The 19,654-nt window shown below is 46.9% G+C and overlaps 1 protein-coding gene across 1 annotated transcript in view; it reads right to left on the bottom strand.

Annotated features, from left to right (window-relative positions):
* Positions 1-862: 862 nt before the first annotated feature.
* LOC101058187 (cytochrome P450 2A13) overlaps positions 863-19,654 on the bottom strand; it is a 29,242-nt gene continuing 10,450 nt past the window's right edge. Inside the window, exons 2-8 of the mRNA XM_054672926.2 lie at positions 9,017-9,104; positions 6,262-6,422; positions 4,918-5,094; positions 3,049-3,190; positions 2,388-2,575; positions 1,720-1,861; positions 863-1,060 (exon numbers count right to left, since the gene is read on the bottom strand). Of these exons, the coding sequence (XP_054528901.1) occupies positions 879-1,060; positions 1,720-1,861; positions 2,388-2,575; positions 3,049-3,190; positions 4,918-5,094; positions 6,262-6,422; positions 9,017-9,104 (1,080 nt within the window). The 3' untranslated portion in view covers positions 863-878. The remainder of the gene's footprint in view (positions 1,061-1,719; positions 1,862-2,387; positions 2,576-3,048; positions 3,191-4,917; positions 5,095-6,261; positions 6,423-9,016; positions 9,105-19,654) is intronic.

Genomic DNA, 19,654 nt, shown 5'->3' with positions numbered 1-19,654 from the left:
CATGCAAGCCTGCACATGATCACAAACATGCGTATGGTATGTCCTGATCCAGAGTTCTCCCGGCATTAAAGTGGTTCTCTCCTTCAACTTCTTCATTAAGAGATACAATGACAGAATGTCATTAAAATTAAAAACTTCTGCTCTGCAAAGGAATTGTCAATGGACTGACTCTGAATGTCCACTCGTGTCTCGTTGTGTCCTAGACTGACTCTGATTGGGCCACAGTGGCCTTACCTGGTAGCGAGCTCAGACTACACCCTGGTGTTCAAAGCATGCTGAGTAGGCATGTGCGCAGAGAAGGCAGGACAGCCGCCCGCCAGGTCTCTGGAAAACCCCCCAGGACAGGGATGTTCAGGCCATGTGATGCTATACTAAGCTGTTTTACGTGAGGAAGGGGTGCTTTTTAAGAATCTATCTAGAGGGCTATGGGCACAGATCTGTGTTCAAAGATTTTCTGGGCACTTACGTTTTGTGAGAAATCAGATAGAGACAACTTTCTGAGCCGCAGCTTTGTCACGTGTAAAATGGGCATGAACGCTTTTCCCCTTCGCAGAGATTTGTGGCAATTAAGTGAGGTGAGCGTGCAACGCTTTTTGAACAAAGCTGACACGGAGGTACTTGTTCAGGAAATAAGAGCTGCTGTTATTACTATTCTTCATAGCATACTGTAAGGTTTCCCTTCCTCTCATCACAGCTCTGAAGGACATCATCAAGGTGAACTGAGCCCCTTCTGTTTCTTCTGTTCCCTCTAACCACCTCTCCCCTTCCTTCCCCCATCCTGCCCCCATTCTTAGCCCCGCCCCTCCCGCAAGCCCCGCCCCTGCCCCCCGCCGTTTCCCTGGCCCCGCCCACCAGCCCTGCACCAGCACAGCCCTCGCTCAGCGGGGCAGGAAGCTCATGGTGTAGTTTCGTGGGATCGTGGCAAAGCCCGCGTGTTTGGGGGACACGTCGATATCCTTAGGCGACTGGGGGGACTTGAAGCGAAAGTTCTGCATGATGGTGGTGAAGAAGAGAAAGAGCTCCATTCTGGCCAGGCCTTCTCCAAAACAGTACCGCTTTCCTGAGGAGGAGAGGCAGGAGGGGTGAAGGTGAAGCCCACTCTCAGTGCAGCCTCACCCCCTACTGACCCCCGGCTGCACTCTCTAGGAAGGAGGGGTGGAATATTATGGCCTGAGAGACTTTTAGAGGAGACTCCAATCCTCCCTGAGCCTCAGTTTCCTTCTATAAGAGATATAACAATGGTGAACTAATATTGATATATTATTACTAACCAAAGTCCATAGTTTACATTAGGGTTTACTCTGTGTTATACAGTTCTATGGGTTTTGAAAAAGGCATAATGTCATGCATCCATCATAGATGGGGTGATCCATGCCAGGTGTAGCAATGGGAGGTTTAGATGCCCCTACCCCCCAGATACACTTGCAAATATGACTGCTGTGCTGTGCCATTATCTCCTTTTCAGGGAGCTGAAGAATCTGCTGTGTGACCCTAGACAAATAAATCTATGGGGGAAGATGTTTCCTTCCCTTTTACCTGGGCGCAGGTATTGGGTGCTTGGCAGTTAAGGGAGTATCAGCTGGTGGCGGCTCAATGGTAGATTCTAACAGGAACTTCCAAGCTGGAGAAATACCAGGCTACACCGCAGAGAGGGGAGGTGGGTGAGAGAGGCCCCTGCTGGTGTGAGCCGTGGCCTGGCAGCAAACAGTGGTCTCTTACCGATGGAAAAGGGCACAAAAGCATCACTCTTCTTAAACTGCCCCTTCTTATCCAGGAAGTGCTGGGGATTGAAGTCCTGGGGGTTGGAGAAGAACCTGGGATCTCTCAGCACGGAGCCAAGCATAGGGAACACTTCAGTGCCCTGGGAGGGAGGAGGAAGGTGTGTGTAATGAGGCAGGTTGGGGGGATTGGTGAAAGTACACAGAGGCTGCAGGGGGAACTAGGGTGCCCCAGGTGAGGGGAGTGGCAGGCATGGAGGAGTTGGGGACCTCTGAGGGAGGAGCTTTGGGGGATAGAAGGTTCATGTCTCTGAAACAGGAAGTTTGGGAGACATGGGGTCCATGTTCCACTAGGCAGGGTGTTTGAGGGACCTGAGATTTGTGTCCCTAAGGCAAAAGGCCGAATGGAAAGGGGGCTTCTGTTTCTTAAGACAGGAAGTTTGGGAACATGGGGTGTATTCTCCTGACACAAAGAGTCTGGCGAGATGCAGGACTCAGGACTGTCTAAGTGGAAAGGTGGAACAGATGTGGTGATTGGGGAAGTCTTTTTTGACTGATTGAGGGAGTGGGACAGAGTCTAGAACACTAATGGGGGCAGGATTCTGGGGACACAGAGAGAGGCTGGTAGTCCCTGTAGTCTGAGTGGTGGTGGTGGAGGGGAGACAGCACCTTAGGGAGGAAGAAATCCCGAAACTTGGTGTCCCTGTTGACCCTGTGGGCCAAACCCATGGGGAGCATGTCTCCAAATCTTTGGATCTCGTGGATCACTGCCTCCGTGTAGGGCATCTTGGCCCGGTCCTCAAACTTGGGCTGCCGGTTCTTGCCGATCACTCTGTCAATCTCCTCATGGACCTTGGCTGGGGGAGGAGGGGAATGTGTTTAGGTGTCTAGGGGTCTCAGAGCAGGGATGATAGTCCGAATAGGTAAAACACGGTCGTTGACATAGCTCCACCTATGACACGGAGGTAGACCATTCATAACAGAACAGACATCAGCCATTCGCATTGTTGCAGCAGGATCCTGTTAAACCAGGTTGTGTCAGAATCACAGGGGAGGCACAGGGAGGAACTTAGGGGATGATCCAGAGGAGCAGGCAGCGGGCCCTCAGTGGGCTTGGGAGAGGAGTGACTGACCAATCAGTGCAGACATTTTCAATATTTTAATAGCTAATGAGACTCAGCTGATGCCTATCAGCTGAATATCGTCCTGTCTCTGGACAGCAAGGCACGTCTCAGGGTCCTGGGATCTGGGATAGATGGGTACACTGCACCAGGCTCAGGGGAGTTTTGAGGGTCTGGGGCCCTTCACTTTCCTCCCTTTCCAGCCTTACCCTCCACCTCTGGGTGCTTCATGAGCAGCAGGAAGCCGTAGCGCAGGGTGGTGCTCACGGTCTCAGTGCCCGCAAAGAAGAGGTTCAGGGTGGTCATCACCAGGTTCTTCAAGTAGAACTCTGTGTTGGGGTTCTTCTCCTCCTGCAGGGAGCGGGCGGTTTAGACCAAGCTCACTCTCCATGCTCTTGGGGCCCTTCTAGGGCTTTTCCTTTGGAGCTACCTCTCTTTGGTCCAGACCAAAGGTGGAAAGAGGGACCCTAGATTTGCCAAACTCGCTCCAGGTTCCAGCCCTTGCCCTGGCTGCTGGCTTTGCCCAAAATGCTCTTCCTTCTCACCTTCTTTACCTCGCTGACCATCTATCTTTTAATTATCAACTTAGCTGTCTGTTGGTTTTTTTTTTTTTCTTATACAGACTTGGTCTTGCTAAGTTGCACAGGCTGGACTCCAACTCCTGGGTTCAAGGAATCCTCCAGCCTCAGTCTCCTGAGTAGCTGGAACTGCACATACATGCACATGACTATGCAGGCTCACTTGTTAATTGTTAAAAAATTAATTCATTTTTTTTTTGAGACACGGTCTTATTCTGTCACCCAGGCTGGAGTGCAGTGCTGTGATATCGGCTCATTGCAACCTCTGCCCACCCTGGGCTCAAGCTATCCTCCCACCTCAACCTCCTTAGTAGCTGGGACCGCAGGCATGCACCACCATGCCTGGCCATTTTTTTGTGCAGACGGGGTTTTGCCATGTTGCCCAGTCTGTTACTTTTTTAATGATAGGGATATTTGGAAAGAGAAGGATGAGGGGAGACGAAGAGAAAGTAGTACAGAGATGGCAAGATGAAGAGTCAGAAAAAAAGAGTTTTTCTGAGATACAAGCACAGAATTTTAAGCAACAGCATCCTGTTCCTTCCCTAAAAATCTTGAAACTTACTGTGGAGGAATCCCTCCCTTGATCCTTTCTCCCTGAGCTTTGGACTCCCTAAAGCCTTCCCACACGGGAGGCTGACATCCAGAGGTAGGCGGGGACCCTGCAATGTAAAGCCAGGTCACCTGTCCACAGAGGTGTGTCTGCTAACCAGGACATGAACGGTTAGAGAGCATGGTGGCTAAAAGCACCAGCTTTCGGCTCAGAGAGACCAGGGTTTGAGCTTGGGGGACCATGACTTCCTCACTGTGTGACCTCAGTTAAGACACTTAAACTCTCTGGGCCTCAGTTTCCTCATTTGTACAATTGGGGCCATGATTGAACCTCCTTCAAGAGCTGTTATGAGTGTTCCATGGCGGACTATCTTAAAGCACTTAACGCAGTGCCTGGCACATGGTAGTGCTGTAGAAGTGCTTGCTATTCTAATGCACGTGTGCAAGTCGTGCTTGTGGGTGAGGGCTCAGTAGATGGAACAGCAGTGGTTGATGTAGTTGGGATTGTCAGGATTTTTTTTTTTTTTTTTTTTTTTTTTTTTTTTTTACATGGTCTTGCTCTGTCACTCAGGCCGGAGTGCAGTGGCATGATCCCGGCTCACTGCAACCTCTGCCTCCCGGGTTCAAACAATTCTTCTGTCTCAGCCTCCTGAGTAGCTGGGATTACAGGTGCATGCCACCATGCCTAGCTCATTTTTGTATTTTTAGTAGAGACGGGGTTTCACCATGTTGGCCAGGCTGGTCTCGAACTCCTGACCTCAGGTGATCCACCTGCCTCGGCCTCCCAAAGTGCTGGGATTACAGGTCGTGAGCCACCGCGCCCGGCCAATTGTGAGGATTATTATGACGAGGGCTAATTTGAATGGGCCTGTGTCGTCTGCCCACCCCACTCCCATCCTGATTTCCCTCTCCCTGGCTTTGCACCTGCCTGCACTGGCTGCTGGGGTGTACCTCCTGCATGCGGATGAGAAAGGAGTCGATGAAGTCCCGTGGGGAATTGGGATCCAGAGTGCGCTGGTTGTGCTCCACCTTCTTGGCAATGAAGTCCTCCAGCCCTTGCAGCTCCTTAAAGGCCTGTTGCTGTGGTCCTGGCAGGTGTTTCATCACCGAAGAGAACATCTCATAGAGCTGGGGTTGCAGAGAGAGGATGGGAAGGGAAGGACAGCTGTCACGGGGCAGGAGCTGATGGGAATGGGGATTTGTTTCATAGCAAGGAAGGAACTGAGTTAAAGGCATCTGTCCAGGTGTTTAGGTATTTCAGTGGGGTTGGATGGAAACTTATATCTAAGTTTTCACGTGGATTAGGTGCCAGGGCCACGGTCTAGTAATTTAGGTGAGAAGAACTGAGACATATATCCAGGTTTCAGGTATTTAAACGAGGCTGGATTGGAGCACACATCTAGGTGTTCAGATATTCAAGTGAAGTTGAGTTGGAAGACACCTGTCCAGGTGTTTAGCTCTTCAGGTGGGGCTGGTATGAGGTGAGTGGCACCTGTCTAGGTATTTAGGCATTCAAGTAGGCTTGGTTGGAGACAGCTATCCAGATACTTACTGGGTCTGGATTGGGGGCTTTTGTTCAGGTGTTCAGGTATTAAAGTGGGGCTGGTGAAGATGTTGAAGTGGAGGGGATACCTGTTGAGGTGTTTACCTATCCAAGTGGGATGCACTGGGAGCACCTCTGTAAGATGTGTGATTGGAAAGGGTTGGGGAACACTTATTTGGGTATCAGGGAATAATCTGTCTAGATATTTATGTGTTTAGGGTATTGGTTAGGGCAGCTGTCCATGTTTTCAGGTATTTAAGTGGGTGAAGTAGAGGGCGCTTGGCCAGATATTCCAGTGGGCTAATCTGGGACATTTGTGTAGATGTGAAATGATTATGATGGGCTGGATTTTGCAGCACCAGGTGTTCAGGTATGCAGGAGGCAGGTTGATGCAGTCACTTGTCCAGGTGTTAAAATATTCAGAAGAACTGGGTAGGGAGCACCTGTTACAAATTACGGTAAGTTGGGGATGGGAACATGTGCCCAGGTGAGAGAGCTGAGCTGAGGGTATGCATCCTGCCAGCAGGCTCTGTTTTGGGGAGCATCTGTTGAGCTATCCAGGTGTCCTTGGAGACTGGGTATTGGGCATCCCTCCTGGGTTCTGGTGCAACTGTCCAGTTGTCCAATATCGGGGGCTGATTTTGAGGAGACACTGTCTGGAGGGGGGTGGGAGTTTGGGGCACCTGTCTCCAGGTAGGGGAGCAGTTGGCAGGTTGTGGTAGGGGCATCACTGGCGGGCTGCAGCCGGTTACCTGCCCCGTGGAGGTTGCCGTGAACTGGAAGCTTCCCAGCATCATGCGCAACAGTGACAGGAACTCTTTGTCCTCATAGTCAAAGCGGTCCCCAAAGACAATGGAGCTGATGACATTGGAGACGGTGCGGCTCAGGAAGAAGGTGGGATCGATATTGGCGCCTGCAGGTGTGGCGGGAGAAGGGGGTTGGGGAGAGAGTCAACTCAGAGGTCTGAGTTCCCCTACTGGGAAGTGAGGAGCCCCTCTGCCCGGCCAGCCGCTCTGTCTGGGAGGGAGGTGGGGGGGTTAGCCCCCCGCCTGGCCAGCCGCCCCGTCCAGGAGGTGAGGGGCGCCTCTGCCCGGCCGCCCCTACTGGGAAGTGAGGAGCCCCTCTGCCCGGCCAGCCGCTCTGTCTGGGAGGGAGGTGGGGGGGGTCAGCCCCCTGCCCGGCCAGCCGCCCCGTCCGGGAGGGAGGTGGGGGGGTCAGCCCCCCGCCGGGCCAGCCGCCCCATTGGGGAAGTGAGGGGCACCTCTGCCCGGCCGCCCCTACTGGGAAGTGAGGAGCCCCTCTGCCCGGCCAGCCGCCCCGTCCGGGAGGGAGGTGGGGGGTCAGCCCCCCGCCCGGCCAGCCACCCCGTCCGGGAGGGAGGTGGGGGGGTCAGCCCCCCGCCCGGCCAGCCGCCCCGTCCGGGAGGGAGGTGGGGGGGTCAGCCCCCCGCCCGGCCAGCCGCCCTGTCCGGGAGGTGAGGGGTGCCTCTGCCCGGCCACCCCTACCGGGAAGTGAGGAGCCCCTCTGCCCGGCCAGCCGCCCCGTCCGGGAGGGAGGTGGGGGGGTCAGCCCCCCACCAGGCCAGCCGCCCCGTCGGGGAAGTGAGGGGCGCCTCTGCCCGGCCGCCCCTACTGGGAAGTGAGGAGCCCCTCTGCCCGGCCAGCCGCCCTGTCCGGGAGGGAGGTGGGGGGTCAGCCCCCCGCCTGGCCAGCCGCCCCGTCCGGGAGGGAGGTGGGGGGGTCAGCCCCCCGCCCGGCCAACCGCCCCATCCAGGAGGTGAGGGGCGCTTCTGCCCGGCCGCCCCTACTGGGAAGTGAGGAGCTCCTCTGCCCGGCCACCACCCCATCTGGGAGGTGTACTCAACAGCTCATTGAGAATGGGCCATGAAGACAATGGCGGTTTTGTGGAATAGAAAGGGGGGAAAGGTGGGGAAAAGATTGAGAAATCGGATGGTTGCCGTGTCTGTGTAGAAAGAGGTAGACATGGGAGACTTTTCATTTTGTTCTGTACTAAGAAAAATTCTTCTGCCTTGGGATCCTGTTGATCTGTGACCTTACCCCCAACCCTGTGCTCTTTGAAACATGTGCTGTATCCACTCAGGGTTGAATGGATTAAGGGCGGTACAAGATGTGCTTTGTTAAACAGATGCTTGAAGGCAGCATGTTCGTTAAGAGTCATCACCACTCCCTAATCTCAAGTACCCAGGGACACAAACACTGCGGAAGGCCGCAGGGTCCTCTGCCTAGGAAAACCAGAGAACTTTGTTCACTTGTTTATCTGCTGACCTTCCCTCCACTATTGTCCTGTGACCCTGCCAAATCCCCCTCTGCGAGAAACACCCAAGAATGATCAATAAAAAAGAAAAAAAAAAAAACATAACCAAAAAAATATATATATATATTATGATTGTTGTTTATGTTTCTCATTTTATATAAAGGTCTATGGAGGACAGAAAACAGACAGTGGGCAGGGGACATGCATGAGTGGCCCTGAACTCCCATCTCTCCTGCTCTGCATCCTTAGTTCCACTTTCTGGATTTGGTTTTCCTGCCAGTGGAAAGGGAGTGTTTGGGAAGAGAAGATCACATCTGAGGGTGAGTTAAGTCTCCTTTAAGGGTGATTCCTGCTTTGTCAGGGGCTACTACTATTAGCAGGCAGAGGGAACAATCGCAGAAGAGATTGGGGTAAACTCCAGTATTAGGCACAGAGGCAGATCCTGGGGTGGGTGTGAGTGGAGAAGGGATGAGTAGCCCTCCTGTCCTTCCCTCAGGGAAATTCTTCCTTAGTAAACAGGACAGTTACCCTTTGGTGAGCATGGTCGTATATGGGAAGATTAAGTCTAGGTGTGTATGATCTGGTTGAATCTTTGTAACAGTGAGGTTGGTTCATCGTGATCATCCTCATTTTGAAGATGAGCAGATCTAGACTCCATAAATCCTCTTGAGTGAGGTCACACAGGGAGTAAGTGAGGGAGCTGGGATGTGAACTTTCTCCTCGCCCCCCTTCATTGACTGGCCTAGATCACCCTGGGAGTCAAGTGCGGGCAGGCTTAGCAGGAGGTGAGTGCTGAGACTGGCATCAGCAGTGGACACACTGATGACATTGGCGGGTTCTGATATCAGCATCAGGTGTGTCCAGGGAGGGAAAGGCATCGTGTTGGCTTTGGGACTGCCCCCAGGTGTATGCGAGGATGGGAAACAAGTTGGCACTGAACTTGACACCAGGAGAATATTGAAGTCATATTTGTTGCCAAGAGGGCTCTGTGTGTTGTTTCAGGTGTCATTGAGGGCATATGAGTGTCCTGCTTCAGGAGGGCATAAGGGTGGCACCATATAGGGTCTGAGGTTGGTCCCAGTGGGCTCTGACATGAGCATGAGGCAGGTGTTGATATTGGTCCTATGTGGGCCTGAGATGAGCCTCAGCCAGACCCTGAGAGGGGCCGCAGATGGCCACAGGACAGGCTCTGATGGTTGGTCCTTCCAGGGTTGCACCTCTCCTCTAGGTCACCAATTGTGGACAAGTGGAGGTGGGTGAGGTTGGCCCCCCCAGCACTGACATCTTGCTCAAAGTGTTCTAGGATGCTGAGCTCTGAGACCTGTGTGGAGGGAACAAAGGTCAGAGAACAAAGCGGAGAGAGGAAAGTTGTTTGTTGATTTTGGAGGGGAAGAGGTGGGAAGGAGGGTTAGCACCAGCTTGACAGATATCAATCCCTCTAATCCTGGTCACCAGCCTGCACCTGGGCTGGCCCCAAGCCTGGGCTCCTCCTTTTCCTTCTAGTTCCTTAAAAAGGTGGGAGATAGAAATTCGGGAACTTTGTTTCTCAGTGAGGTTGGCACTAGGAAGTGCACTGAGTGATCAGCAGGTTGCCATGACCTGGCCAGGGAGGGGGTGGGGAGAGACTGGTTGGGAGAACTCTAGTATTTGTGGACATAGCGGTCAATCAATTTTGGACTTATTGATTACCCTAGAGCATGGAGTGAGAGAATGGTGTCTGAAATCATGTGGGAGGGACTTGTCCCAGTGGGCAGTGTCTTAGGTACAGCCTTTCACTGTACCCAAGTTAGTGGAAAACCCAGGAAGATCCCTTTCCTTTGCTTGGCCTCAGTTTCCTTTTCTGGATGGATGGTACAATGATTAAGGCCTGGATTGGAATGCTAACCTTATCCCTTCTTTGTTGTGTGGCCTTGAATAGCTGACTTTATCTCTGAGCCTTATGGAGCCAAGAACAGCTCTTACCTCTTCAGCTATTTAGGGGAGAAGTATATGTGTTAATGCAGGTGAGGTACATGGCAGTAAGTGCTCAATGAATAGTAGTTGTTCTCTTTCATCTGTAGGGTGAAGCGGATGGATAAGATGTTCCCTAAACACATTCCTTTCTTTTACATTCTCTAGTCTAAAGCTCACAAATCTTTTCCTTTGGGAAGGAGGAAAAGGACAGAGTCTTTGGGAACCTCTTTCCCCACCCCTTCCTCAGCACAGCCAAGCTTTACCCCATGGAGCTGTGAATAGGAAATTAATCCTTCATGGCCTCCTGGAGTGTGGTGCTGAGTTAGGCAGTATCTGTGGAAGGACAGGCCAGCATTAGACTCTCAGGCTATTCTGGTTGGCCCTGGAGCCCTGCACAGGACTTTGCCCACCTGTCTGTCTACCGTTGTCTTGGATCCTGTCTTTCTATCTTCTCTTTCTCCTTCCCTGCAAGTCAATGTTTCCCTCAATCACCCTGTGTGCTCCTGCATCTTTGTATTTTGTGCCATTTTGTCCAGTGAGTTCTCCTGGATGCCTCTGCCATGTTTATCCTCATTTATTCAACTGTCTGTGTGTCATTCTGGTAGTGTCTATGTGCATGTATGTTTCTGTATGTCCATGTTGATACATGAATTTATGTGTGCACCAGGCTTTGTGGGGTGTATGTTTGTGCTTGATAATGGGTATCCATTCCAATTTATGTCTGCACATGCACATGTGTGTGTGTGCCTGACAGGGTGTGCCACTGTTTCTCAATGCTTGCCAATCTTTGTGTCTGTCTCTGCATACAGCATGTGTGCACACATGATTTAGGGGTGTCTATGATGTGCATTTCTGTGTAAAACAAGATGAATGCTGCATATTCATATTTGTGTGTATACATTCACAATTGGGTGACTACATATAAGTATGTGGATGTTCTCATGTGTGCATTCTGGTGTCTGTATGCAGGCTTGTGGGCCATGTTGCATACATGTGAACATCTGATATTTTCCTGTGCTCATCTGTGTTTGGATTAAAACAGTCCTAGCCCAGCTCCATTTATCTGCTTGAAGAAAACCCCAGAACTGTGGGAAGCTTTTTATGAGCATAATCTTAGTTAAACTCCTCATTGCAAGACTGTGAGGTTGGCATTATCATCTCCATTTTGCAAATGAGTTAGGTAAGGCCTCCAAAGTTGGTTGCAAGTGACTTGCTTCCGCATTCCACAGCTAATGAGGGTAGAGTCTTAGTATGGTCTTGTGTGACTGTAAATTTCTTTCTTTCTTTCTTTCTTTCTTTTCTTTCTTTCCTTCTTTCTTTCTTTCCTTCTTTCTTTTCTTTCTTTCTTTTTTTTTATTTTTGAGATGGAGCTTTGCTCTTTCACTCTCGTTGCCCAGGCTGGAGTTCAATGGTGCGATCTCGGCTCACTGCAACCTCTGTGTCCTGGGTTCAAGTGATTCTCCAGCCTCAGCCTCCCAAGTAGCTGGGATTCCAGCCACCATGCCCAGCTAATTTTTGTATTTTTAGTAGAGACGGGGTTTCACCATGTTTGTCAGGCTGGTCTCAAACTCCTGACCTCAGGTGATCCACCCACTTCGGCCTCCCAAAGTGCTGGGATTACAGGTGTGAGCTACCACGCCTGGCTGTGAAAGTAAATTTCATGCTGTTAATCACCACTTTGGACTGCCAGGCCCCACCTGTTTTTCTTTATGAAACATTAGAAAAACTGCCTGTAATCTCTTCTTCAAATACTTCCTTGTAAACATGTAACAAAAGTTTTCAAAATGTTAGAAAAAAAGTCTTTTAATAGGAGGGAGACTTGACCTTCTATAGTGTTTGCACTCTTCGGAACCTTAACCAACGACCTAGTTGGCCAGTATACCCCTCAGGCCATTGTCAATGAAGCAGTGGGGGAGTTGGGGTACTAGTGGTTGTGGTCAGAGAGTGAAATGTGTGTGTTTCACATTTCAGAGTGATGACAAGGATTAGGGTGGGGCTATGGGAATGTTGGCTGAAATAGAGTAAAGGAGGTCAAAGAAGAGAAGAAAGTCAAGATTCTTTTTTTCTGAGTGTTTGGACAGCTCACATCCATGGCCATGAAGTTCCTGCCTACCAGGAAAATGGCAGGACTTAGAGCCCAGAGATGGGAAAGAAGTTGGATAGATGACAGGGATGAGCAGCTTTTTTTGTTTGAGGCGGAGTCTTGCTCTGTCGCCCAGGCTGGAGTGCAATGGCGCGATCTCGGTCCACTGCAACCTCTGCTTCCTGGCTTCAAGCAATTCTCCTGCCTCAGCCTCCTGAGCAGCTGGGATTACAGGCATCCACCATCATGCCCGACTAATTTTTGTACTTTTGAAGAGACGGTGTTTCACCATGTTGGCCAGGCTGCTCTTGAACTCCTGACCTCAGGTGATCTGCCCGCCTCAGCCACCCAAAGTGTTGGGATTACAGGTTTGAGCCACCATTTCTGAACAACTTAAAAAAAATTTTTTTTTAATTTTTATTTTTTAAGGGGACGAAGATGTCAGCTGCCAAGTGCACTGATGAAGAGTTTCTTCTGGTAATGGTTGAGTAGCTTCTTTTGGAGCAAGCATCCCATGAATAAAAACTATTAGCTCTGAAGAAAACATTTTTAACAACCCAATTCCCTGAAATCACTGGGGAGTGAAAAAAAGCAGCAGATTCTGAAGGGAGTTAGGAGAAAGGGGTTTCCTTTAAAAAAAAAAAAAAAGAAAAGAAAAAAGAAAAAAATAGCTTTTGGTCTTTCTTACCACAGGAAGAATGGGAGGTGGGGTCACTGCAAATTTATTCTACAATATTTTTCATCTTATTAAAATCCTTTAAAATGCAGACCACTTCTTGACGGGGAGGGCTAGGTAAACAACAATTTGTAAGGGAACTAATTTTTTTTTTTTTTAACATGCTGTGTCTCTTTAAATGTAGAAAGGTGATCAAGATGGCTGACCAGATGCAGGTAGCATGGCCTTCTTTGTGGAGAGGAACTCCATTTTAAACAGATTATCTAGGAGAGAATGCTGGAATTCATCAGAGAAGAGAAGGGATTCAACAGAGAAAAGATGGGAAGCACCGGAAGTGAGTAAGGAGAGGGGATTGACTGAAAGCTGAGAGTGGCTCCTGGATGAGGGGAAATTATAAGAGAGAAACTCCCAGGGCTCCACACTTTGAAATGGGCTTTTATGATCTTGGCTATGGTAGAAACCCTCAACCCACTTGGGTCTTGGGCCTGACATACGGAGCTCCCTAAAGATTGTGCAGAGACATTGCCCTGGAAAATGGAACCCACATGGAATCCCATTTGAGCCTAGAGCAGCCTCAGCTGAGTGCCGTTTTGAGAACCTGGATACTGGAGATCTATAGAAATGGTTGCTGCCGCTGTGCTGCTTCAAGTAAGTATAGAGGAGACCCAGCACTCCCAGGCACCCATAGGAGGGTCCTTTCTGCCTTGCTGCGGGCTGCTGTTGAGACTGAGATGTGAGTGAACCACATTCCCCACAGCTTCTTACCCTGGTTGCAGGCCCAAGGAACCATTTTGAGAGTTTAATACTGTGCTGTGCCCTGCCCTCAGGCCCAGTTTGAGTTGACCTGGCTGCAGCCACTACCTGGCCAAAGAGGGACAGGGAAACAAAGCTCCTTTACATATACCTGGGACAATTTCCCCGACCCTGCTATGGGCTGCTGTGACAGGGAGACTTGAGCAGACCCCACTCCCCACAACTTCTTGTCCATACTGCTTACCAGAGAGAGGCCTGTCCTCTTTGGTCACAAGCCCACAGCTGGCACAATCGTAAGAGTTTAACGTTGGGCTCTGTCCCCCTTTTTGCCAAGTCTGAGGTGATGCCACTGTAGCCGCCACCCAGATGGGGGAGGCACAGGGGAGAACGAGCTCTCCTAAGCACACTTAGGTCAATACCACTACCCTGCTACAGGATGCTGTGGGACTGGGGAGTAGCCCACCCAACCCATTGCATCTACCAGCAACACCAACATGGACTGCCTGGGTCCTAGTGGATTGCTCCACCACCACTACTGCCATCACCCATATCACACCAGGTTGTGCTTCCCAGGGGCCTGAGAACTTGCCCACATCCCTGTCCCCCAACTCCCATGACTCCTCTAAGCAAGCCACTAGGAAGCTCAAGAATCAGCCTCCCAGGACTCACTAATACCAAAGCCAGTAGACTGCTCTGGGGCTCAGCCACACTCTCCAAGCTGCTGCCACCACCAGGGCCCAAAGATGGGCTCAGTTGGCATCCAACACCCAGCTAAATTTCTCCCCAATCTCAAGTAATAACTGTACTCTAAGCTACCAAGGAAATCAAAGATACCAGTGACCCTGGGTACTGCCTATGAAGTCATACTAAGATCACACTACCATAGGCACCCAGAATCAAAGCCAAAGTATCCTACTCAACTAACAACATGCATATATTTTTCAGGAAAAAAATTTTCTCCTACAGGGCAATTAAAAAAACTTGAACAAGCTACTGCTACACAAGATTTGCAGATATCAGTGAAAGGACACAGGAAACATGAAAAAGGAGAAAAATGTGACATCATCAAAGGACCACAATTGTCCAGCAACAGATCCCAATCAAAAAGAATCCCTCAATATGCCAGATAAAGAATTCAAAATACTGATTTTATAAAGCCCTACAAGATGCAAGAGAAATTTGAAAATCAATACAAAGAATTAGAAAATCAGTCCAGGAAACGAATGAGAAATTTACTGAGATAAATAACTTTAAAAAAAAAACAAGCAGAAACTCTTGAACTAAAAAAATTCAATGAAGGGAATACAGAATATATTCAAAAGCTTCAATAGTAGACTGGACCAAGCAGAAGAAAGAACCTCAGAACATGGCTGGGTGCAGTGGCTCATGCCTGTAATCCCAGCACTTTGGAAGACCAAGGTAGGTGGATTCCTTGAGGTCAGAGTTCAAGGCCAGTTTGGGCAACATAGTGAAACCCTATCTCTAAAATTAGAAGAAAAAAAAAGAATCTAAGAACTTGAAGACAGGTCTTTTGAAATGTCCTGTCTGACAAAATAAAAATAAATAAAAAAGAATAATCAAAGACTTTGAGATATCTGGGACTACATAGTGTGACCAAACTTATGCATTTTTGGTATTTCCAAGGGGGAAGAGAGATTTTAAAAAATTAGAACACCTATTTTTAGGAAGTAATTGATGAAAACTTCCACATCTAGCAAGAGAGTTAGACATCCAGCTACAGAGCCCCAGCAAATACATTGCAAAAAGAACTTCACATAATAGTACATTTAGAAAGTCTAAAGTCAAGAAGAAAGAAAGAATTTTAAAATTAGCAAGAGAAAAGCATCTAGTTACCTATTAAGAAAACTCATCAGACTAACAGCAGACTTTTCAGTGGAAACCTTATAGGCTAGAAAAGAAGAGAATGGCATTTCCAACTGCTGAAAGAAAAGTACTGTCAGCCAAAAATTTTATGTTCTGGCAGAATAAGCTTCATAAATGAAGGAGAAATAAAATCTTTTCCAGAGAAGCAAATGGTGAGTAAACTTGTCAACACTAGCCTGTTCCTATGGGAGATGCTCAAATGGGTCTTAAATATGGAAATGAAAGGTCAACACTCAGCGTCATGAAAACACACAGAAAAATAAAACTCACATTTCTTATAAAAACAACCTCATAAATGAGGAAGAGAAAAGAATCAAGTGGCAACATGGGAGAATCTCATCAAACCACAATGACAAAAAGAGAAAAAGAAAGAAACAAATAATTTATCATATAAAACAACTTAAAAACAATTAACAATATGACAAGAATAAAGCCTTGCATATCAATATTAACCTTGAATAAATGGATTAAATGCTTCACTTACAAGATATGTATTGGCGGAATACTTTAAACAACATGATGCCCAGCACTTTGGGAGGCCAAGGCGAGTGGATCACCTGAGGTTGGGAGCTTGAGACCAGCCTGACCAACATGAAGAAACCCTGTGTCTACTAAAAATACAAAAATTAGCTGGGTGTGATGGCATATGCCTGTAATCCCAGCTACCTGGGAGGCTGAGGCAGGAGAATTGCTTGAACCCAGGAGGCAGAGGTTGCAGTGAGTCGAGATCATGCCATTGCACTCCTCCAGCCTGGGCAACAAGAGCAAAACTCATCTCAAAACAAACAAACACACACACACACACACACAAACCATGATGCAACTATATGCTGCCTATAAGAAACTCACTTTACCTGTAAAGACACATATAGACTGAAAGTACATAGATGGAAAAAGATATTCCATGCAAACAAAAACCAAACAAGCAGGAATAGCTATATCTTATACCAGTTAAAACAGATTTTAAATAAAAAACATTAAAAATAAAAACAAAACAAAGAAGGTCATTATATAATGATAAAGGGATCAATTTAGCAAGAGAATATAACAGTGCTGAATATATATGCACCGAACATCACAACCCCTAAATTTACAAACAAATACAACTAGACCTAAAGAATGAGATATACAGAATACAATAACAGTGGGGAGCTTCAATATCCCACTCATACACTAAACAGATCATTGAGAGACAAAATTAGCAAAGAAACATTAGCCTTTCATATGCTTTGGATGTGTGTCCCCTCCATATCTTATGTGGACATGTGATCCCCTATGTTGGAGGTAGGGCCTAGAGGGAGGTATCAGATCATAGGGGCAGATCCCTCATGAATGACTTAGTGCCATCCCCTTGGTGATGAGTGGGTTCTCACTCAGTTTAAATGAGATCTGGTTGTTTAAAAGAGCCTGGGACCACCCCCTTCCATCTCTTGCCAGTGTGATACACTGGCTCCTCCATTGCCTTCCACCATGATTGTAAGCTTCCTGAGACCCTTATCAGTAGCAGATGCCAGTGCCATGCTTCATGTTCTGCCTGCAGAACTGTGAGCTGATTAAACCACTTTTCTTTATAAATTACCGAGGCTTGGGTGTTCCTTTATAGTGATGCAAAAATGGACAAACACAGACTTAAATTGGACTTTAACCCAATGGACTCAACAGACACTTATAAAACATTTTACCCAACAACTACAGAATATACATTCTTTTCATCAGCACATGGTATATTCTCCAAGATAGACCATATATTAAGCCATGAAACGTACCTTAACAAATTTTTTAAAAATCAGAATTATATCAAGTATCGTCTCAGACCACAGTGGATAAAGCTAGAAAAGGATTCCATTCCATCAATACTAGGAGGAACTTTGGAAATGGTATAAATACATGGGCATTAAACAGCATGCTCTTGAAAGATCACCAGGTCAGCAAAAAAATTAAGCTGGAAATTTTTAAAAAGTTTGAAATGAATAAAAATGAAAACACAACACAAAAGTCTGTGGGATACAGCAAAAGCAGTACTAATAGGGAAGTTTATAGCACTGAATGCCTACATCAAAAAAGTAGAAAGGGCCAGGCATGGTGGCTCACAGCTGTAATCCCAGCACTTGAGGCGGTGGATCACTTGAGGTCGGGAGTTCGAGACCAGCCTGGCCAGTATGAAGAAACCCTGTCTCTACTAAAAAATACAAAAATTAGCAAGGCATGTTGGTGCATGCCTGTAATCTCAGCTACTCGGGAGGCTGAGGTAGGAGAATGACTTGAACCTGGAAGGCAGAGGTTGTAGTGAGCCGAGTTTGTGCCACTGCACTCCTGCCTGGGTGACAGAGTGAGACTCCATCTCAAAAAACAGTAGAAAGATCACAAATTATAGACCAATGTCACACCTCAAGGAACTAGAAAAAGAACAAATCAAACCCAAAGTTAGCCAAAGAAATAACAAAGATCAGAGCAGAACTAAATGAAATAGAAACCACGAAAACAATAAAAAAGATCAACAAAACAAAAATTGGATCTTCAAAAAGTTAAAATTAATAAACCACTAGCTAGACTAACCCAGGAAAGAAGAGAAAATAAAAATAAAAACAATCAGAAATGAAGAATGGGACATTACAACTGATAGGATAGAAGCACAAAACATCATGAGAGACTATTATGAACAGCTATATCCTCACAAACTAGAAAATCTAGAGGAAATGAATAAATTTCTGGACAGTTACAGTCTATCAAGATTGAACCAGGAAGTAGAACTCTTGAACAGATCAATAATGAATAGCAAGATTGAATCAGTAATTAAAAGTTTCCCAAGAAGGCAGGGTGTGGTGGCTCATGCCTGTAATGCCAGCATTTTGGGAAGCTGAGGTGTGCGGATCACTTGAGGTCAGGAGTTCAAGACCTGCCTGGTCAACACAGTGAAACCCCGTCTGTACTAAAAATACAAAAATTAGCTGGCCGTGGTGGTGCACGCCTGTAATCCCAGCTACTTGGGAGGCTGAGGCAGCAGAATCGCTTGAACCCAGGAGGTGGAGGTTGCAGTGAATCGGGATCATGCCACTGCACTCCAGCCTGGGTGACAGAGTGAAACTCCGTCTCAAAAAAAAGTCTTTCAAGAAAGTAAGTTCCAGGACCAGATAGATTCACAGATGAATCCTACCAAGTATACAAAGAACTAATACCAATTCTTGTAAAACTATTCCAAAAAATTGAGGAGGAGGGAATTCTCCCTAACTGATTCTACGAGGCCAGTATCATCCTGATAACAAAATCAGACAAGAACACAACAAAAAAGAAAACTACAGATCAATATCCCTGAATCACATAGATACACAAAGCCTCAGCAAAATACTAGCAAATCAAATCCAACAGCACATCAAAAAGATCATATACCATGATTGGGTCGGATTTAACCTGGGGATCCAAGAATGGTTCAACATATGCAAATCCATAACGTGATACATTCCATCAACAAAATGAAGGACAAAAGCCATATGATTATCTCAATAGATGCAGAAAAAGTATTCAATAAAAATCAGCATTTCTTCATGATAAAAATCCTCAACAAATCAGGCATAGAAGCAACATACCTCAACATAATAAAGGCTACATATGACAAGCCCACAGCAAACATAACATTTAATGGTGAAAAGATGAAAGCATTCTCTTTAAGAACTAGAAGACAAGAATGCCACTTTCACCACTCTTATTCAACAGAGTACTGGAAGTCCTAGCCAGAGCAGTCAGGCAAGAGACACAAATGGAGGGCATCCAAATTAGAAAAGAGGAAGTCAAATTATCCCTGTTTGCTGATGATATGATCTTATGCCTAGAAAACCCTAAGGACTCTAAAAACAACTCTTAGATTTGAGAAATGAATTCAGTAAAGTTTTAGGATACAAAATTAATGTACAAAAATCAGTAGCATGTCCACATATTAGTAACGACCTAGCCAAGGACCAAATCAAGGAGGCAATACATTTGCAATAGCTACAAAGAAAATAAAATACATAGGAATATATTTAACCAGGGAGATGAAAGATCTCTATAAGAAGACCTACAAAACACCAATGAAAGAAATTGTAGATGACATAAACAAATGGAAAAATATCCCATGCTCATGGATTTGAGGAATCAGCATCGACATGAACATACAGTCCAAAGCAATCTACAGATTGAATGCAATCTCTATCAAAACACCGTCATTTTTCACAGAATTAGAAAAAACAATCCTAAAATTCATATAGAATCAGAAAAGAGCCCAAATAGTTTAAGCAATTCCAAGCAAAAAGAACAAAGCTGGAGGCATTACATTACCTGATTTCAAATTATACTTCAAGCCTATAGTAACCAAAACAGCATTGTACTGGTATAAAAATAGACACATGTATCAATGGAACAGAATAGAAAACCCAAAAATAAAGCCACCTACCTACAACCAACTAATCTTTGACAAAGTCAGCAAAAATATACACTGGGGAAAGGACATCTTATTCAATAAATATTTCTGGGAAGATTGGATAATCAT

Source organism: Pan troglodytes, chromosome 20 (assembly GCF_028858775.2).
Source record: "Pan troglodytes isolate AG18354 chromosome 20, NHGRI_mPanTro3-v2.0_pri, whole genome shotgun sequence".
In the NCBI taxonomy this organism is placed as follows: Eukaryota; Metazoa; Chordata; class Mammalia; order Primates; family Hominidae; genus Pan; species Pan troglodytes.
Note: the sequence above shows the minus strand (reverse complement) of the source record. Positions and strands in the feature narration are given on the sequence as shown.